This window comes from Carcharhinus amblyrhynchos, chromosome 28 (assembly GCF_965287045.1).
Source record: "Carcharhinus amblyrhynchos chromosome 28, sCarAmb.v2.hapA, whole genome shotgun sequence".
In the NCBI taxonomy this organism is placed as follows: domain Eukaryota; kingdom Metazoa; phylum Chordata; class Chondrichthyes; order Carcharhiniformes; family Carcharhinidae; genus Carcharhinus; species Carcharhinus amblyrhynchos.
Genome location: NC_137351.1, coordinates 15,212,069 through 15,233,448, shown reverse-complemented (window position 1 = coordinate 15,233,448; position 21,380 = coordinate 15,212,069). Strand labels below are relative to the sequence as shown.

General features: G+C 51.0%; 2 protein-coding genes across 4 annotated transcripts in view; one reads left to right on the top strand and one right to left on the bottom strand.

Moving 5' to 3' along the window:
- Positions 1-742: 742 nt before the first annotated feature.
- Positions 743-16,958, bottom strand: snapc5 (small nuclear RNA activating complex, polypeptide 5). 3 transcript variants are annotated; one of them, XM_080214479.1, is made up of 4 exons: positions 16,877-16,958; positions 9,138-9,452; positions 6,995-7,090; positions 743-2,843 (listed from the first exon to the last, which is right to left on the bottom strand). In XM_080214479.1, the coding sequence occupies exons 2-4, from the start codon at positions 9,225-9,227 to the stop codon at positions 2,709-2,711; spliced, it is 321 nt and encodes a 106-aa protein (XP_080070605.1). In that variant the 5' UTR covers positions 9,228-9,452; positions 16,877-16,958; the 3' UTR covers positions 743-2,708. The 3 variants fall into 3 exon arrangements, with proteins under 3 accessions (XP_080070605.1, XP_080070604.1, XP_080070603.1); XM_080214478.1 differs by having other exon boundaries at positions 9,138-9,253; positions 16,874-16,952; XM_080214477.1 differs by lacking the exon at positions 16,877-16,958 and having other exon boundaries at positions 9,138-12,097.
- A 138-nt stretch (positions 16,959-17,096) lies between these two features.
- Positions 17,097-21,380, top strand: part of LOC145359467 (retinol dehydrogenase 13) — a 38,592-nt gene continuing 34,308 nt past the window's right edge. The window contains exon 1 of the mRNA XM_080214034.1: positions 17,097-17,195. Within this exon, the coding sequence (XP_080070160.1) occupies positions 17,126-17,195 (70 nt within the window). The 5' untranslated portion in view covers positions 17,097-17,125. The remainder of the gene's footprint in view (positions 17,196-21,380) is intronic.

Here is a 21,380-nt window from a genome sequence, read left to right as displayed (position 1 = left end):
AACGACTAAGTTAGTCCCAATTGCCCACATTTGGCCCATATCCCTCAATAGCCATCTTGCTCATGTAAGTCTAAACGCTTTTTAAAAGACAGAATTGTACACGCCTCTACTACTGCCTCTGGCAGCTCATTCCAGACACTCACGTTGGGACTTAGTTGGTGCCCATTCATCATATAAGCCCCCAAACTGTCATTGGGCTATCTGCATTCACAAAAGAGCCTGATTATATCAACTGTGGGAGTCACTGGATAACGATCAGAAGCAGAAGTCCTGGCTGATATCTCTCTCCCAGCCTGGCTGGGAAGGAAATTTGCAACCACTTACTGAAACTCTCAACTCAGATCATCCATCTCAGGACAAAAAGGGAATCCTTGACCTGTGTGGACAGTGCAGCTACCTACAAGGCACAAAGAACATTTCTGGCAGAATGTTTCCTCATATCTCCCTCTCTACAACGGTTGAAAAATGAGAGTATTATGCACTGGATATATTTCTGGAAATGATAATGTTTTAAGCAAAGATTGAGCATCAAGAGGAGGAAACAGATTTAAATAAGCATGAAGTTATTGGGTCAGTGCCTATTTCATTATTATTTATCATTTTCATCATAGCTGGGTAGCCTACCAGGACGCAAATTACCGGGGCTCTCACTACGTTTTGGAGAAGAGAGACTTTAATAATTATACTGAGTGAGGAGCAACTGCTGCTCATCTGGGCTCTATTCGATGCATACGTTTTCAATGAGTTAAGAAGCACGTTTCCACTGTTGTCACAACAAAAATATCAGAATTTTATTAGCCATCTTAGTAGCAGTGCAATTATTAGCTGCGATAATCTTCCACATTTTTTACAAAGCCCTAAGTATTTATTTTATAACAATACTGCAAATATGAAGTATTCCAGAGTGTGCTCACCGGAAGGGTGGAGGGAATGCTCTCTGGCAACTTTGTTTTCAGTTTCCTAGTCATGTTTTCAGGAGGGAAGTGTCACAAGATGCATTCAGTATCTAGCTCCCTCGTAAACAGATCCATTGTCCCTGCATCGCCACTTTGTTGGTTCCTTTCTGTTTTGGCTCACCACTGGCTCCTGTCCCATCAGCCAGGATGTTGCACATTGGTGTTAACTATTGGCCATGCATTTCAACTGATGGATTTGATTTGAATTGAAACATAATCGAGTGGAAAACAAAACACAGCCGATATCTTATTTTCACTAAAAGAAGTATTGACTGCCAGGCTAAGGTGTCACAGGACAATCTTATTAGATTCCTTTCTAAAAAAAAGACAATTAAACTTCTACATTCACAGTTTTACCATCAGACAAAAGCTTAACAATTCCTTTGAGCAGTACCTTGAGATCTTGATTATTAGAACCTAAAAACATTCATATATTTACGGGTGGTTCACATCCTGCTGCATTGGTAACACTACACAAAAAAAAATCTTTATAATATGGTCATTAATCCATAACATATTAAGACATTTCACATGTAAGTGTGGATACAACATAAATAAATTCCATAGTGGCATTACTTGGCCTATCTCTCTGAGGCTGCGGAATAGGCCACTATGCTGGGAGCTCAAAAGCAAAATAATTACACTGTAAAAATATACGGAATGATTGAATCACAGAGGGCGATTGTAGAAATCTGCACAGCTGTTCTGCTGGCCTGTGGCACTGACAGATATGCTACACTTCCAGTGAGGCTCCACAAATTCCCCTGTAGATATACCAAACCAATGAAGAAGCAAGTGCGCAGTGTCTCAGCAACCTTGTGAAGAATCTCCAAAGGACTCTGATAGTGGTTCACCGAAGATAGTGATTACAATCCCATGCCAGGAGGCTGCAGTAACTGAATGTGTCAGCTTTTTAAACAAAAATACACAAATTGGCTCTCATCCAGCGGAACAATAACGTTTAAATCAATTCCAAAATTCAACAAAACAGTGAAATGTTTATCCAGACTCAGCTCAGTCTCAGGTACTTCCTGAATCAAATACACTCTCCTCCTTTAACATGTTTAGGAGTGAAACATTATTTTAAAGACATGTTTGCTCAGGAACTTGTGTGTGTGTGGTGCAGTATTGGTTACCACCATTACAGGACCTCAGTGAGACACACAAACAGTAAAGTTCCCTAATTAGCTAAGAACAGATACTGTAACATTTGAATATAAACCTAAGGTCCAGCTGATTTTATCCATTGTTCTGATGTCCTGATACCAATGCTTCAAAAAAAAAACAGTTTAGGATTGTAGAATCTTGCACCCTCTCTTATCCCACCATCATGCTTTTTAGTTTCCATTTTATTAATCCAAGGATTTTTTAGTGCCAGAAGCATACACATCATTCCAGCAAGCAAATGGCTAAGTCCCCACTGCCAGCTTTCAATCTCAATCTTCCTTTTACTGTTTCTCTCAAGAAACAAGGCACAACGATGAAGACAACTATTTCAACATTTCAATTTCTGCTCAATATTCTAGAAGTTAATAAACTGGAGGCTCAGAAATGGCAGAAAGGCTGTTTCCCACCTGTGACAACCACCTGCCCATTGCCTAGCTTACTCCACCGCTACTGGAAAGCCATGCATTGATGCATCAGACTGAGGTTTCACTCTTTACAAGTACAGTTCAACACTTCACCTTAAACAGGAACTGAGTGCATTCTATTTGTGCGACTTCCTTGCATTCTTGTCTGAAAATGACCCATTTAGGAGTTGATTTCGTCATCCTCTTCCTCCTCCTCTTCCTCATCTCTCTGTCTTACATTTCTAACCGTCTGCAGCGTGGTTAGCTGAAGCTGGGTTTGATTGATAATGCTTGCGTCGTCCACCTGCATCGAGGACTGAAGAAAGAAATGGAGCAAGTGAAAAATATCACAATAGCCACTGATGATAAAGTAAGGCTAGGCTAAAACCTTAAAGCTTCTCAGGTTTCTCATATGTTGGGAGAACCACTTTCCCGCAATTACCAGTCTGCTGTTAAACTCTGCACTTGTGCATTAAATGAAAAACTTTCCTCCCTCTGCCTATTTTCTGCGTTGATTGATAACTTCAAAGCTCATTGGTGAAGTGGGATGAGGGCAGTGGAATTGAGGTGTGTATGGACCATATATTAGTCATTACATTGGATCTACTGCACAGAAACAGGCTATTGAGCCTGACCAGTCCATATTGATCTTTATTCTTGACTTGAGGCTATTCATTAATGTATTATTCCAGGGATTGTGAATGTCACTGGCAGTTTGCTGTCATCTCTAATTACATATGGCTTGCCCGACTATTTCAAGGGCTTGGTAAGAGTTAATCACATTGCTGTGGGTCTGGAGTCACGTGTAGGGATGACTGAGAGAGGACGACAGATTTCCTTCCTTAAAGGTAGTGAACCAAGTGGGTTTTTACAACAAATGATGATAGTTGTCATGGTCACCATTACTGAAACTAGCTTTATTTTCCAGAGTTATTAATTGAATTTAAATATCACCAGTTGCTGTGGTGGGATTCGAATCTTGGGTTTCCGGATTACAAGTCCAGTGACATTACCACTACATCACAGTCCCTTCCCATCCTTCCTCATCTAATGACATCAGTGTAGCCGTTTAATCCTTTCTCTCTCATGTGTTTACCCTACTTACCCTTCAACAAATTCACTAAAAAACAAAGCATGTCCAGGGTTACAGGAGGTGGCAGGGGACTGGCACAAAGTGAACTGCTCATTCAGAGGGTCAGCACAGAAATGATGAGCTGAATTGCCTTTTTTGTGCTGTAACAGTGATTCTACCTTAGACTGATGGCCTCTAGTCATCATCTTCCCCACAAAAAAACATTCTCTCTGTAACTATTACATCAAAACCACTCAATGTTAAAGACTGCCCTTTTCAAAAGAGACCCAACCCTTCGATTCTTTCCTGATTTGAAAACCCAGACGTTTCTGGTGAATTCCTTGTGAATCTTCTCTGCATCCTCTCCATTGCTTCTATATGTTTTTATAAAATTTGGCAGCTAGAACTATAAGCAGTGGTCTCAAGTGTGGTCTAACCAAGGTTTGATATAACTTCCCTACTCCAGTTCCATCCCACTAGAAACAAAATGGAGTGCTTGTTTTTTTAATGGCCTTGCAAACCTGTGGCACATCTTTCAGTGATTGATGTATTTCTATCACAAACTCTTTGTTCTTCCACCCACTTGGATTTACATCTTCCAATTAATAAGTGGCCTCCCCATTTTTCCTACCAAGCTATACTACTTCACACTTGCGCATTATAGTTCATTTGCCAATTATTTGTCCAATCTCTATGTTTATTAGTCTCTTCCTGTAATTTGCTTAGGAAGGATGTTAGGGCCTTGGAGAAGAAATTTACTAGGAACATAGGAACAGGAGGCAGCCATTCAGCCCTTCAAACTTGAACTAAAGTTAAAAGTTTTAATGTTTATTTAATAGTCACAAGTAGGCTTACATTAACATTGCAATGAAGTTACTGTGAAAATGCCCTTGTCATCACACTCTGGCACCTGTTGGATATATTGAGGGAGAATTTAGCATAGCCAATGCACATAATCAGCACATCTTTGGACTGTGGGAGGAAACCCAGGCAGATACAGGGAGGACGTGCAAACTCCACACAGACACTGACCCAAGCCGGGAATCGAACTCGGGCCCCCTTGGTACTGTGAGGCAGTAGTGCTAATCACTGCCACTGTGCCGACTCTGTTCAATACGATCAAGGCTGATTGGAGACTTCAATGCCTTTTACATGCACTGTCCCCATAACCCTTAATGGTAGTGTTAATCAGAAATAAATCACTATCATTAGAATGGTTCTGGGGTGAGGGATTAGTTAAGGATCAAGAAGGGTATCAAGGGTTATGGGGAAAAGGCAAGAAAACGGGGATGAGAAAAATATCAGCCATGATTGAATGGCAGAGCAGACTCAATGGGCCGAGTGGCCTAATTCTGCTCCTGTGTCTTATGGTCTGAACTGCGGTTGTTCTCCTTGGAAAAGAAAAAGTACATAGGAAATCTAATAGAGATATTTAAAATCAAGAAAGATTCAGAGGACATCGATTTAAACAATTGACTAAAGAACCATCCTCCTGGAAAATGAGAATCTTTTTCGGTGAATGAAGGAATCAGTACTGTGATGAGGAGTTACATAAGCACTGGAGATTAAGATGTGGGATCAGCCTGGGTAGAAGTAAGAAATAGCAAAGGAAAGCAGTCCTCGGGGAGGGCGGGAGGGTGTCACCTGTAGATCTCCAAACAATAGTTCCACAGTGGGGCACAGTATAAACCAGGAAATATGGACTGGCTTGTAAGAAAGGTATGGAAATAATCATGGGTCATTTTAATATACACAAAAACTGGATTAATCAAATTGGCAAGGGTGGACTCGAGGGAGAGTTCATGGAGTCTATTAGAGATTGTTTCTTCTTGTGGAACCAACCAAGGAGCAGGCTATTTTATATCTGGGATTGTACAATGAGCAGGGATTAATGAATGACTTCTAACCTAAAAATCATAGTATGATAGAATTCAAAATTCAATTTGAGGGCAAGAGACTGAAGTCTCACGCTTGCACTCTGGATTACACACAGATAATTATGTCAGCATGAGCACAGACTTAGCTCCAGTGGACAGAACAGGAAGATTAAAAGGTTGGATGAATAATGGCAGTTGTTTAGAGATATTCTGGCTAACCAACAGAAGGCAGTGAGTCAGGATAAATGGATCTTTTCTTGGTTGGCAAGACGTAACTAGTGGGGTGCCACAGGGTTCGGTCCTCAGGCCCCAAATATTTACAATCTATATTAATTACTTGAATACAGGGATGGAAGATACTATAGCCAAATTTGCAGATGACATGGGACAGTAAGTTGCAGTGAGGAAATAAGAAATTTACAAATGGATATAGGTAGGTTAGGTGAATGGGCCAAACTGTGGCAGATGGAGTTTAATATGGATAATTGTGAGGTTATTCACTTTGGGCAGGGAAATAGAAAAGCAACTTATTATCGAAATGGGGAGAGACTTTGGGGTACTTCAGTGCAGAGGGACCTGGGTGTCCTTGCACACAAGTCCCAGAAAACTAGCATGCAGATAAAGTATAAATTGAAATTTATTAGTGTCATAAGGAGGCTTACATTAACACTGCAATGAAGTTACTGTGAAAATCCCTCGGTCGCCAACTCCAGTGCCTGTTCGGGTTCACTGAGGGAGAATTTAACATGGCCAATCCACCTAACCAGCATATCTCTTGGACTGTGGGAGGAAGCCACAGCACCTGGAGGAAATCCATGCAGACTCCGCACAGATGATGACCCAAGCTGGGAATCGAATCCAGGTCCCTGGCACTGTGAGGAAGCAGTGATAAGGAAAGCAAATGGAATTTACGCATTTATAGCGAAAGGAGTAGAGTAGAAAAGCAAGAAAGCGTTGCTGCAACTTTACAAGACACTGGTTAGGCCACACCTGGGGTAGTGTACAGTTTTGGTTCCCTTATTTGAGCAAGTATGTAACGGCATTAGAGGCACTTCAGAAGAGGATTGATTCCAGAGATGAGAGGTTTGTCTTACGAAGAGGTATTAAGCAGTTTAGGTCTGTATTCCCTGGAGTTTAGAGAATAAGGATATATCTTAAGAATAATTAAGATATAAAAGGTATTACAGAGTAGAAATAGAGGTTCCTCTTGTGGGGCAATCTAAAACAAAAGGTTAGAGTTTTAGGATAAGGGGTGGCAGATTTAAAACAGAGAGGAGGAGCTACTTCTCTCAAAGGATGGTGAATCTGTGGAATTCACTCACCCAGAGTGCGGTAGATGCCGGGACCTTGAGTAAATTTGAGGAGAAAAGATTTTTAATTAATGGAGCTAAAGCGTTGAGGAGAATGGGCAGGAAAATGGGGCTGAGGCTGAGATGAGATTAGCCATGATCGTACAACACTTTTTCCATGCATCTTTAAAGAAATTCAAACATTTCCATCTCAGCTCAGACTTCTCACCTCTACAGGTTCAGATGCTTGACCACAGTCATCACTGTCATCATCGTCACCATCTTGCTTGTTGTTGATCATGGAGCGCAGAGCCAACTCTTCAACCTAAAGGCACAACACATACACACACACTGGTACAATAACGCATTCCAATACAATACTGTCATCAAATATTTATAATGATTTGCATTTTTGCAGCATTTTATCTTATCAGGTACACCAAGGTGCTTAAAGAGGAATAAAGCTGCACAGTATCTGGAAGGGACAAGAGATTGTTGAACTCCTCAATTCAATTGGATGACAATTGATCTGTACTTAAACTCCACTGCTATGGTTTTTTTTGGAATCATTCCCAGATCTAAATGACTCAGGTGTTCAGCCCTGTTCAGTCCTTTAGGGATCCCACAACCCGTCTTTGGCTGCAAGGCTCAGGCTATGCCCAGAGCCACGACAGGAGTGCAGCAAACCCCGGCAATGAAGAAGTGGCGGAGATGGGGGGAGAGCGACGAAGTGGCGGAGATGGGGGGGAGAGCGACGAAGTGGCGGAGATGGGGGGGAGAGCGACGAAGTGGCGGAGATGGGGGGGAGAGCGACGAAGTGGCGGAGATGGGGGGGAGAGCGACGAAGTGGCGGAGATGGGGGGGAGAGCGACGAAGTGGCGGAGATGGGGGGGAAAGCGACGAAGTGGCGGAGATGGGGGGAGAGCGACGAAGTGGCGGAGATGGGGGGGAGAGCGACGAAGTGGCGGAGATGGGGGGGAGAGCGACGAAGTGGCGGAGATGGGGGGGAGAGCGACGAAGTGGCGGAGATGGGGGGGAGAGCGACGAAGTGGCGGAGATGGGGGGGAGAGCGACGAAGTGGCGGAGATGGGGGGGAGAGCGACGAAGTGGCGGAGATGGGGGGGAGAGCGACGAAGTGGCGGAGATGGGGGGGAGAGCGACGAAGTGGCGGAGATGGGGGGGAGAGCGACGAAGTGGCGGAGATGGGGGGAGAGCGACGAAGTGGCGGAGATGGGGGGGAGAGCGACGAAGTGGCGGAGATGGGGGGGAGAGCGACGAAGTGGCGGAGATGGGGGGGGAGAGCGACGAAGTGGCGGAGATGGGGGGGGAGAGCGACGAAGTGGCGGAGATGGGGGGGAGAGCGACGAAGTGGCGGAGATGGGGGGGAGAGCGACGAAGTGGCGGAGATGGGGGGGAGAGCGACGAAGTGGCGGAGATGGGGGGGAGAGCGACGAAGTGGCGGAGATGGGGGGAGAGCGACGAAGTGGCGGAGATGGGGGGGAGAGCGACGAAGTGGCGGAGATGGGGGGGAGAGCGACGAAGTGGCGGAGATGGGGGGGAGAGCGACGAAGTGGCGGAGATGGGGGGGAGAGCGACGAAGTGGCGGAGATGGGGGGGGAGAGCGACGAAGTGGCGGAGATGGGGGGGGAGAGCGACGAAGTGGCGGAGATGGGGGGGAGAGCGACGAAGTGGCGGAGATGGGGGGGAGAGCGACGAAGTGGCGGAGATGGGGGGGAGAGCGACGAAGTGGCGGAGATGGGGGGGAGAGCGACGAAGTGGCGGAGATGGGGGGGAGAGCGACGAAGTGGCGGAGATGGGGGAGAGAGACGAAGAGGCGGAGCTGGGGGAGAGAGATGAAGAGGCGGAGCTGGGGGAGAGAGATGAAGAGGCGGAGCTGGGGGAGAGAGATGAAGAGTTTTACCTTATTGCCAGCCTATTCCTTACGGGGAAACACATGCTTACTGGTCCTGGGTGAAAAGGCAACACGACAGCTCAGTGACTATCATTGTTTGCTATGCAGACACATGGATTTGGGCCAGTGTCTGTGGGAGTTTGTGCATTCTCCCCGTGCTTGCGTGGGTTTTTCTCTGGGTGCTCCGGTTTTCCTCCCCACACCCCAAAGATGTGCTATTAGGCTGATTGGAGGTAATAAATTGTCCCTAAATTAGTTTCCCTCAATGTGGAATGCCATAAACAATAGATAAGGGTCATGGGTGGAGGGGGGGACTGGTAATGTTAAAATGGCGGCGTGGGCTCGTTGGGCCGAAGGGCTTGTATCCCGGGCTGTTTTTGTTCTTTGTATCCACGTACGGAGCAGAGGAAAAGTTAATTCAATATATAAACAATAACTATGCAACGTTCTTTGGGTTTACCTTGAGTCGGTTTAATTGATCTTGTAAACTGGTTTTGATTTTCAGGAGAGCTTCCTCCTCTTTCTTCAGCTCCTGTAGCCGGCTCAGCATTCTAAGCCCGTTGGAGTTTTAAGGTTTCACCTGGAGGAGGAATAACTGCACCTTTTGAATAACTGTGCCAGGGGATGCTCTGGATTATGCATTGCACTCCTTGTAAGAGGAGCAGTTCTTGACTGAAGGGCAGGATAGAGGAGCAAAAACGGCTTTGGTTAAAGTACACTGCCAATTAAAAGTATAAAGGAGCGTCGGGTGAGACAAACAGCTTCCTATCAACATCTGAAACAGAAAAGACAGTTTGGCAGCTTTGACGGAGTCGCAATGTTAAGTAATCCTTTGCATTATTGCTACACTGTTCACATATGCCATATTTTTTAAATAGCTGCAGGCTTTTACACCCTGTCCACACTCCGCCTAATTCAAATCAAGCAGAAAATGTCAAGAGAGTCCTCCCCAGCTTGAGTTCAGAAGAATAATGGATGATCTAACAGATGTTTAAGGTGATTTGACAGATTAGATATAGAGAAACTATTTCCTCTAATGGGGGAAACCAGAGAAAGGGTCACAACATTAAAATTAGAGTGAGGATATTCAAGAGCGAGATCCATCTGAAATGGTTTCCCAGAAAAAGCTGCTGTTGCTGGGGACAAACCATCCATTGGGTTTGGATGTCAATGAAGATGGAGTTAAGAGATGTCAATAGGATTGAGATTACAGATCAAATATAACTGAATGTTGGAACTAGTTTGAGGCCGAATGGCTGTCTTGCTGCTAATCTGTAAGCAAGTAATCTACAAACATCATCATCATAGAGTTGTCATGTTCTTGCAGGACCTATTAGAGGGTAATAATACTGCTCTTATCAGTGTCAAACTCAGCACTTTATTTCAGAGCTCTTGCAATTTCTCTTGATACTGGAATTTCTTTTATCTTTCGCAAATAATACTTTCTTCCATTCCTTGGCTTTTGTTAGTTATGAAACACTGGTAAAGGTTAACTTCCCAAGCAGTCAGACAGAGCCACAGTTTACACCTGCAGCAATACAAACTTTAAATGAAAGAAATATCCATAGCTTTTGATTAAAAGCTGTTTTCTCTCTTTGTACTTACAAATCACAGAATCTTACAGCACTCAAAAGAGAATGCTCATTGTGCCAGCACTGCCTCTTTAAAACATTTATCCAATTACCCTGTCATTTCCCCTCTGCATGATTAATTATCCAATGCAGTGCATTCAGTTGATCATAATTTGTTACAGAAAACAAAATTCTCACCATCTGGTTCTTTGACCCAATATCTTAATCTGTCCTCTCCGATAACCCAAATTTCAGTCTGTTACCTTGTTCTATGCTATAAAATCCCCTCAGGATTTTAACCCTGCTCTCAAATTTCATCCATTTTTAGAAAAGATCAAAGATTTAATATTTATGACTGGCCAAAAAAAAACTTAATCAACTTAACTTGCAAAAATTGACAAACAGAAATGACTTTAGGTTTAAAATATTACACTTCCAGCCCTGTGACATTTATTATAGACCATGGAAAATTCTGGAAATGCACACCATGGATATCAGCATCTCAGGAAGGTCCCTCCTGTCTACTCTCTCCCTACCCATCTCAATTTTCTATACCTCAATCACGTCACCCCTCAGCTTCTCTGTTCCAAGGAAAATAACCTCAACCTTGCCAATCTCCCCTCGTAGCTAAAATTCTCCAGCCCTGGCAACATTCTAGTAAATCTTCTCTGCACTCTCTCCAGAGCAATTATGTAATGTGGTGACCTGAACTGCACACAATACTGCAGTTGTGGGCTCATCAGAGTCTTATATAGTTCCATCATCGTAACCCTACTTTTCTATACCTCTGCCAATGAACGACAGTATTCCATATGCTTTACTTACAAACTTATCTATTTGTACTGCTACCTTTAGGGACCTGTGCACTTGTATAACAAGATCACTCACTTCATCTATTCCTCTCAGTATATTCCCGTTTACTGTGTTTTCCCTTTTATTGTTTGACCTCCCTAAATGCATTACCTTGCACTTGTCAGAGTTGAACTCCATCTGCCACTTTTCTGCACCATCCATATCAATTTGGACCTTACAGCTATACACTACACAGTCAATCTTTGTGCGTCTGCAAATTTCTCGGTCGTACCCCCCATGTTCAAGTCCAAATGGTTAATATATAAAACAAACAGCAGGAGTCCCAACACGAGTTCTGTGGAACATCACATGAAACAACTTTATATTCTGAAGGCCAGCCATTGACCTTTACTTTGTTTCATGTTACTAAGCCAACTTTTTATCCTGTTTGCCACATTACCTTTAACTCTTTTGACCAGCTTGCCATGTGGGATCTTGACAAATGTCTTACTGAACTCCATGTACACAACATCCACTGTACTACCCTCATCGATTCTCCTTGTCACTTTCTCAAAGAATTCAATAAAATTTGTGTGGCATGATCTTCCCTTAAAGCCATACTGAACGTGCCTTTCAAAGTGACAGTTTATCCGATTTCTCAGGATTGACTCTAACAATTTGTCCATAACCGAAGTAAGACTAACTAAACTATAATTATTTGCCATCTCCTTTGTTCGTTTTTAAACAATAGAACCACATTTGCATTACTCTGGTCCTCCTGAACTGTGTCTAGTGAAGGCTGGAAAATAATCCTCAGAGCATCCGCTATTTCTTCCGTGACCTCCTTCAACACACTAGGGAACAATCTATCCGTCTCTGGTGACTTATCCACTATAAGAATTCTCACTCCTCTAACATTTCCTCTCATTATGATTATTTTATCCAATATTTCACACTGCTCCTCTTGGATTACTATATCCACATCATCCCTTTCGTATAAGATGATGAATGGGATGGATAGGATAGAGGTGGAGAGACTCTTCCCGCTCAAAAATGACAGTAGGACTAGGGGGCACAGCCTCAAGATAAAGGGGGGGGCGGTTTAGAACGGAGTTGAGGAGGTACTTCTTCACTCAAAGGGTGGTGAATCTCTGGAATTCTCTGCCTGTTGAAGTGGTGGAGGCTGCCTCGCTAAATATTTTTAAGACGCGGGTTGATGGGTTTTTGATAAGAGAGGGGATTAAGGGTTATGGGGAGAGGGCGGGAAAGTGGAACTAAGCCACGACAGATCAGCCATGATCTTACTGAATGGCGGGGCAAGGCTCGAAGGGCTAGATGGCCTACACCTGCTCCTATTTCTTATGTTCTTTCCTTTGTGAATACAGAGACAAAAAAATTCATTTAAAACTCTTCCCATATACTCTGTTCCCTTCACCTCTGATAGGTCCTGCCTTTTCCCTAACTATCCATTTGCTCTTTATATACTGGTAAAACATGTTTGCGTTTTTCTTAATCATGCTAGCTAATACTTTTTCATGCCCTCTCCTTGATTCCTTTACTTCTTTTGATACTTGATCCCTGTACTTTCTACACTCCCCTTGGCTATCTGCAGTGTTGAACTTTTGTGACTATTATAAACTTTACTTTTCCATTTAATTTTCTCCTGTAGTTTTCTAGACAATCCCGTGCCCCCTCTCCCTCCGTGCCTCCTCTTCCTCCACCACCCCGCCCACCGGTGCCGCCTCCTCCTCCCCCCGTGCGCCCCTCTCCCACCCCCCGTGCCCCCTGTTCCCCCCTCGGGTGCGCTCCTCTCCCACCTCTGTGCCCCCTCTCACCCCGCCCCCCCTCCCCCCTCTCACCCCCGCCCCCTCCACACCCCAACCCCACCCCCACCCTCTCCCCCGGGCCCCCCTCGACCCCTCCCCCACCGCCCTCCCCCATGCCCCCACACCCGTGCCCCCACCGCCCCCTCCCCCCCGCCCGTGCCCCCTCTCCCCGCCCGCCCCAGTGCCCCCCTCCCCCGCCCCGCGCCCCCTCCCCCCGCCTGCCCCGGTGCCCCCTCCCCCCGCCTGCCCCCTCCCCCCACCTGCCCCTGTGCCCCCCTTCCCCGTACCCCCCTCTCCCCCGCCCGTCCCCGCCCCCGTACCCCTGTCCCCGCTCCCTCTGCCCCCTGCCCACCCCCGTGCCCACCCTCCCCCCACCTGTGCCCCCTCTCCTGTCCCCGCCCACACCCTCTGCCCTGCCCCCTCCCCTGTGCCCGCCCCCTCTGCCCCCCGTGCCCACCCTCCCCCACCCGTGACCCCTCTCATGCCCCCTCTGCCCCCCACACGCCCCCGTGCCTACCCTCCCCTCTCCCCTGCCCCCGTGCTCCCTCTACACCCGCCCCCTCTCCCCCTCGCCCCCCAATCCCCGTGGCCCCCCCCCCCACACCGGGTGCCCCCCTCCTCCCCCCCTGCCCCGGGTGCCCCCCCTTCCCCTTCCCCTCCCCCGGGTGCTCCTCCTGCACCCCCCTCCCCTCCCCCGGGTGCTCCTCCTGCACCCCCCTCCCCTCCCCCGGGTGCTCCTCCTGCACCCCCCTCCCCTCCCCCGGGTGCTCCTCCTGCACCCCCCTCCCCTCCCCCGGGTGCTCCTCCTGCACCCCCCTCCCCTCCCCCGGGTGCTCCTCCTGCCCCCCACTTCCCCTCCCCCGGGTGCTCCTCCTGCCCCGCCTTCCCCTCCCCCGGGTGCCCCCTTTCCCCCGCTTCCCCTTCCCCGGGTACCCCTCCTGCCCCCCCTTCCCCTTCCCCGGGTGCTCCTCCTGCCCCCCTTCCCCTCCTCCCCCCTTCCCCCCACCCCCGGGTGCCCCTTCTCCCCCCCCTTCCCCTCCCCCCCACCCCCGGGTGCACCTTCTCCCCCTCCCCTCCTCCCCCCTTCCCCCCACCCCCGGGTGCCCCTTCTCCCCCTCCCCCCCCCCCGGGTGCCCCTTCTCCCCCTCCCCCCCCACCCCGGGTGCCCCTTCTCCCCCTCCCCCCGGGTGCCCCTTCTCCCACCTCCCCCCCCCACCACCCCCCGGTGCCCCTTCTCCCACCTCCCCCCTCGCCCCCCCGACCCCGGTGCCCCTTCTCCCACCTCCCCCCTCGCCCCCCCGACCCCGGTGCCCCTTCTCCCCCCTCGCCCCCCGACCCCGGTGCCCCTTCTCCCCCCGACCCCGGTGCCCCTTCTCCCCCTCGCCCCCCGACCCTGGAGCCCCTTCTCCCCCCTCGCCCCCCGACCCCGGTGCCCCTTCTCCCCCCTCGACCCCGATGCCCCTTCTCCCCCCTCGACCCCGGTGCCCCTCCCTCCCCCTCGACCCCGGTGCCCCTTCTCCCCCCTCGACCCCCGACCCCGGTGCCCCTTCTCCCCCCTCGACCCCGGTGCCCCTTCTCCCCCCTCGCCCCCCGACCCCGGTGCCCCTTCTCCCCCTCGACCCCGGTGCCCTTCTCCCCCTCGCCCCCCGACCCCGGTGCCCCTTCTCCCCCCTCGCCCCCCGACCCCGGTGCCCCTTCTCCCCCCTCGCCCCCCGACCCCGGTGCCCCTTCTCCCCCCGACCCCCGGTGCCCCTTCTCCCCCCCTCGCCCCCCGACCCCGGTGCCCCTTCTCCCCCCTCGCCCCCCGACCCCGGTGCCCCTTCTCCCCCCTCGCCCCCCGACCCCGGTGCCCCTTCTCCCCCCTCGCCCCCCGACCCCGGTGCCCCTTCTCCCCCCTCGCCCCCGACCCCGGTGCCCCTTCTCCCCCTCGCCCCCCGACCCCGGTGCCCCTTCTCCCCCCGACCCCGGTGCCCCTTCTCCCCCTCCGCCCCCCGACCCCGGTGCCCCTTCTCCCCCTCGCCCCCCCGACCCCGGCCCCTCGCCCCCCCGACCCCGGTGCCCCTTCTCCCCCCTCCCCCGCCCCCCCCGACCCCGGTGCCCCTTCTCCCCCCTCCCCCCCCCGACCCCGGTGCCCCTTCTCCCCCGCCAACCCCCGGTGCCCCTTCTCCCCCCCAACCCCGGTGCCCCTTCTCCCCCCCCAACCCCGGTGCCCCTTCTCCCCCCCAACCCCGGTGCCTCTCCCCCCAACCCCGGTGCCCCTTCTCCCCCCCCAACCCCGGTGCCCCTTCTCCCCCCCCAACCCCGGTGCCCCTTCTCCCCCCTCCCCCTCCCCCCCAACCCCGGTGCCCCTTCTCCCCCCTCCCCCTCCCCCCAACCCGGTGCCCCTTCTCCCCCCTCCCCCCCAACCCCGGTGCCCCTTCTCCCCCCTCCCCCCCAACCCCGGTGCCCCTTCTCCCCCCTCCCCCTCCCCCCCAACCCCGGTGCCCCTGCTCCCCCCTCCCCCTCCCCCCCAACCCCGGTGCCCCTTCTCCCCCCTCCCCCTCCCCCCAACCCCGGTGCCCCTTCTCCCCTCCCCTCCCCCCAACCCCGGTGCCCCTTCTCCCCCTCCCCCTCCCCCCAACCCCGGTGCCCCTTCTCCCCCCTCCCCTCCCCCCCAACCCCGGTGCCCCTTCTCCCCCCTCCCCCTCCCCCCCAACCCCGGTGCCCCTTCTCCCCCCCTCCCCCTCCCCCCAACCCCGGTGCCCCTTCTCCCCCCTCCCCCTCCCCCCCAACCCCGGTGCCCCTTCTCCCCCCTCCCCCTCCCCCCCAACCCCGGTGCCCCTTCTCCCCCCTCCCCCTCCCCCCAACCCCGGTGCCCCTTCTCCCCCCTCCCCCTCCCCCCCAACCCCGGTGCCCCTTCTCCCCCCTCCCCCTCCCCCCCAACCCCGGTGCCCCTTCTCCCCCCTCCCCCTCCCCCCCAACCCCGGTGCCCCGGCTCCCCCTCCCCCTCCCCCCCAACCCCGGTGCCCTTCCCCCCCCTCCCCCTCCCCCCAACCCCGGTGCCCCTTCTCCCCCCTCCCCCTCCCCCCCAACCCCGGTGCCCTTCTCCCCCCTCCCCCTCCCCCCAACCCCGGTGCCCCTTCTCCCCCCTCCCCCTCCCCCCAACCCCGGTGCCCCTTCTCCCCCCCCTCCCCCCTCCCCCAACCCCGGTGCCCCTTCTCCCCCCTCCCCCTCCCCCCCAACCCCGGTGCCCCTTCTCCCCTCCCCCTCCCCCCCAACCCCGGTGCCCCTTCTCCCCCCTCCCCCCCGGTGCCCCTTCTCCCCCAACCCCGGTGCCCCTTCCTCCCCCCCACCCCGGTGCCCCGTCTCCCCCCCCCCCCCAAACCCCGGTGCCCCTTCTCCCCCCTCCCCCCCCAAACCCCGGTGCCCCTTCTCCCCCCTCCCCCCCCAAACCCCGGTGCCCCTCTCCCCCTCCCCCCCAAACCCGGTGCCCCTTCTCCCCCTCCCCCCCCAACCCCGGTGCCCCTTCTCCCCCTCCCCCTCCCCCCAACCCCGGTGCCCCTTCTCCCCCCTCCCCCTCCCCCCCAACCCCGGTGCCCCCTTCTCCCCCCTCCCCCTCCCCCCAACCCCGGTGCCCCTTCTCCCCCTGGTGCCCCTTCTCCCCCCCAACCCCGGTGCCCCTTCTCTCCCCTCCCCCCCCCAACCCCGGTGCCCCGTGCCCCTTCTCCCCCTCCCCCCCCCAACCCCGGTGCCCCTTCTCCCCCCTCCCCCCCCCCAACCCCGGTGCCCCTTCTCCCCCCTCCCCCCTCCCCCCCGGTGCCCCTTCTCCCCCCTCCCCCCCCCAACCCCGGTGCCCCTTCTCCCCCTCCCCCCCCCCAACCCCGGTGCCCCTTCTCCCCCCTCCCCCCCCCCCCGACCCCGGTGCCCCTTCTCCCCCCTCCCCCCTCCCCCCCGGTGCCCCTTCTCCCCCCCGGTGCCCCTTCTCCCCCCTCCCCCCCGGTGCCCCTTCTCCCCCTGTATTTCTCTCTCACCTCCCAGTGAACCCGCTTCAGGCCGCCGCTTCCCCAACGTCACATCCGACGCTAGACATGCGCAACATGATCATCGTTGGCACATTACCACAGGCCCCACCCCCGGGCACAGGCCCCGCCCCAGCTGCCGGTCTCCCCGCCCACGGGTACAGGCCCCGCCCCCGTGTGGCCCTCCCCCCCCCCCGCCCCGCCCCGCCCCCAGATGCTGTGTGGATGAAGCCGAGCGGGTAGCGACTTGTCAAAGTCGTTATGGAGCCCTGGGTATCGGCAGACATTGTACAGCGTCACTGGATGGCGGCCTGTTCCCTCACAGTGGCAGGTTAGAGAGAGAAGCAACGGCATCAGCGAGTGGGAAAGCAGAGAGGGAGAGTGATAGTGGGAAAGGAAAGAGAGAGAGCAGGAAAGGGGAGTGAGAGGAGAGAGAGAGAGAGAAAGTGGGAGAGTGGAGGTGGAGGGGAAAGTGGACAGGGAGGCAGTGTGGGAAAGGTGGGCTGAAGGCAGAATTCAGAGTCTACAGAAGAAAAGCAGAGGCTGGAAAGTGTCGAATTTTTCTCCCTGGGAAGGTAGCGGTGAGCTGTCATCTTGAATTTCTGCAATCCGTATAAGTACATCCACAGTGCTATTGGGGAGGGAATTCCAGATTTCGATCCAGTGATGATGAAGATACAGTGATATGTTTCTAAGTCAGGATGGTGAGTTACTAGGAGGGGAGCCTCCAGGTGGTGGTATTACAAGGTATCTGCTGCCTTGTTCTTCATCGAGGTGGTAGTGGTCTTGGATTTTAAAGGTGCTGATTAAGGAACCTTGGTAAGTTCCTGCGGCGCATCTTGTAGATGGGTCTCATGGCTGTTACTGTTCGGTAGTGGAGGGAGTGAATGTTTGTGGAAGGAATGTCAAGGGGTGATGGTTAGATCATCTTTTGTTGGACAGAATGTCAATTTCAGTGATGTAATTGGGTGATGCAAACATTACTTGCCACTTGTCTGGATATTGTCCAGGTGTTGCTGCATTTGAATATGGACTGCTTCAATATCTAGGTGTTGCAAATCATGCTGAACATTGTGCTTTCATCAATGAAAATCCCCACTTCTGACCTTATGATGGAAGGGGGGGTCATTGATGAACCAGCTGAAGATGGTTGGTTCGAGGACACTACCCCAAGGGATTCCTGTCAGTGATGTCCTGGAACTGAGGTGATTAATCTTCCAAACATCATAGCAATCTTTCTTTGTGCCAGGTATGACACCGACCAATGGAGAGCTTTCCCCCCCCGATTCCCATTGACTCCAGTTTTGCTGGGGCTGCTTGATGCCACACTTGGTCAAATGCTGCCTTGAAGTCTCACCTCACCTTTGGAGTTCAACTCTTGTCCAGCTCATTCCAAAAGCTGGAATGAGATCAGGAACTGAGTGACCCTGGCAGAACCCAAACTGAGCATCACTGAGCAGGTTATTGTTAAGCACGTGCTTTATGATGGTGTTTTTGATGACCCCTTCTATTGCTTTTAAAAAAAAAGTTTATTTATTAATTGCAAGTAGGCTTACACGCTGCAATGAAGTTACTGTGAAAATCCTCCAGTCGCCACACCACGGCATTTGTTCGGGTACACTAAGGAAGACTTTAGTATTGCCAGTGTGCCTAACCAGCATGTCTTTTGAACTGTGGGAGGAAACCAAAGCACCCAGAGGAAACCCAAGCAAACATGAGAACGTGGAAACTCCACACAGACAGTGACCCAAGCCAGGAATCAAACTCGCGTCCCTGGCACTGTGAGGCAGCAGTGCTAATCACTGTGCCGCCCCTTTACTGATGATCAAGAGTAGGGTGATGGGGGTAATTGACTGGATAGAACTTGACCTGTTTCTTGTTCCACATTGCTGGATAGATGCCAGCACTGTAGTTTGTACTAGAATAGCTTGACTAGGGGAGCGTCAAGTTCTGGAGCACAAGTCTTCAGTACTATTACTAGAATATATTAGGGCCCGTGGCCGTTGCAGTATCTGATGCCTTCACCCATTTCTTGATATCGTGGAGTGAATTTAGTCAGCTGGATACTGGCATCTGAGATGCTGGGGACCTCAGGAGGCTGAGATGGATCATCCACTTGGCACTTCTGGCTGAAGATTGTGGCGAATGCTTCAGCCTTATCTTTTACACTGATGTGCTGGACTCCTCCATCATTGAGGATGGGGATATTTGTGGAGCCTCCTCCTACAGTGAGTTATTTAATTATCGTCCACCATTCACGAATAGATGCAGCAGGGCTGCAGAGCTTAGATCTGATCCATTGGTTGTGGGATCGCTTGGCGCTTTCTCTCTTACTTGCTGTTTATTCTGTTTGTCATGCAAGTAGTCCTGTTTAGTAGCTTCGCCAGGTTGACACCTCAGTGTTAGGTATGCCTGGTGCTGCTCCTGCCATGCCCTCCTGCACTCACCATTGAACCAGATTGATTTAAATTCTAGTTTCGGTGTTCAGCCTTTCTTTCCTGGACAAGTAATTTTTTTGGTGGGGAATGGGTAAAAATTACTGGCAAGTTGTTAAGCCACCACTGTCCGTCCCAACAAAAAAAATATAACTTTTGAAAAAAAAGCACAAGTGAAATATCAGAGCCAGTTATAACTGGTCAGATTCCTTAACTTTATTTTTGTTCTAATGATCTCAAGCTTGATGGTGGAAAGCATTGAGGTTACCTGATCTGGCCTCCATGTGACTCCAGAACTACAGCAATGTGGTTGAGATTCAACTGCTCAAAGGCAAGTAGGGTTGGACCATAAATGCTGGCCAGCCTGCGACACCCATGTCCCACAAATGAATAGTGAAAATAAAATTGCTACCTCAGAACACACTTTCCAAACCTCATCTTGTGATCCCATGGGGCTGCAACCCTAGTTTGGAAAGCCTTGTCTGAATATTTCAGGTGCAGACCCTTTGTCACAGAGCACAAAAATAAAATGAATGGCAAAAGAATCAAAAGTGGCATGTATGAAGAGAGTTTAGGTGAGTGGTTAGGATCTGGAATGCAGAGCCTAAGTGTACACTGCAGCCCAGTTCAGTTCTGACTTTCTAAAGAGTGGAGGATAAGCAGCTGAAGAGTAGGACAAGCAGAGTGACAGAGAAGGAGCTGGGGAATGGGACTAGATGAGTTGTTCTTGCAGATTAACAGCACAGACACAATGGGTCAAATGGCTTCCTCTGTGCTGTGACAATTCATTGATTCTTCAGGATGTTGTTCTAAGCTCGACCATATTCAGCTGCTTCAGTGACTTTCCCTCCGTCATAAGGATTAGAATTGAAAATGTTCACCAAGGATTACAGGGTGTTCAGTGCCATTTGTAACGTCTCAGAAACCTGCTTGCAACAGAACCCAGACAACATTCATGCTTGGGCTGAGAAACGGCAAGTAACATTTACATCATGAGTGCAGGCAGCAACCAACCTTCTCTTGGTTTCAACGGCATTGTGGTCCATGACTGCTGATATCGGGAGCACAGCAATCAAGCCAAAGAGGGTTGTGATACACAAGGATAGAACATGATATGCGTTACCACAGGAAATGATGAAGGAAAATAGTTAGATAGTTTCAAAAGAAAACTAGGTGAGTAAATGAGAGAAAAGTGAACAGAATGATAAACCGTAAGGCAGAGAAGAGGTGAACAGAAGAGCGGACGCTTGTAAATTATAAACACCAACACAGGCTAGTTGCGTCTGTATTGTATATTCTATACAACTTTACAATACAAATATTGGGGTTGTGTGCATGAAGCTGTCCCTCCACGTCTTCCAATATAATTCCTCTATCTGAAGGAACAAGAAACCTCAAGTGTCAAGAAGGAACCACATAGGTTACAGACAACAGATGGAATTCCAGAACAGAACCACGGGATACCATGGATATTCGGGCTTCATTCCGAAATTGTTACATCAATGACGGCCAAGGCTGATAATAGCACCAACTGTCAGAGACAAAAACAGGGAATTAAATTCTCTTAACTCTGCTTAAAATCATATTAGTTGGAACCACTGGTGCTTGCCATTATCTGCAAGCAAACTGAACCAGTAAAGAAAACAACATAACCTAATGTTTAACTTAATCTACAAACCAAGAGTGCAAACCAACAATAAAACAACTTATTGAAAAGTTATACATTAAGCTACGGGATCAGGAAAAACTAGTTCTCCTCCCTCACATTACAACACTGCTTATTACTTTAACTGGATAGAAATCTGGATCCTAATGCTCAAAGCTTCCAAATAGGCTGCATTCATCCTACTCCACACAGAGCTGTCTCGTGCAGAGCGAGCAGTTGAAGTGCTGTTTGGTTGGTTATCTTTTCAAATCATGAACTTTTCTATCTAAAACGATAAGCTCAGACCTTAATTTAGCAGGCAACATTTGGAGCAGTTTTATCAAGAATTTTGCTTTGTTTCATGGAGAAAAAGTCCCCTCCCCGGCCCCAAAGTGTGCGCGCGCCCCTCCAATCCTCCACCTCTCACCACATACAC

Bases quoted from the DNA above. Each gene is read 5' to 3' on its own strand.
- snapc5 (XM_080214479.1), bottom strand. From the start codon at position 9,227: ATGCTGAGCCGGCTACAGGAGCTGAAGAAAGAGGAGGAAGCTCTCCTG. The intron at 7,091-9,137 runs GTAAACCCAAAG...TTGTGCCTTTAG, and splicing joins ATCAATTAAACCGACTCAAG to GTTGAAGAGTTGGCTCTGCG. The intron at 2,844-6,994 runs GTGAGAAGTCTG...TTCTTTCTTCAG, and splicing joins AAGCATCTGAACCTGTAGAG to TCCTCGATGCAGGTGGACGA.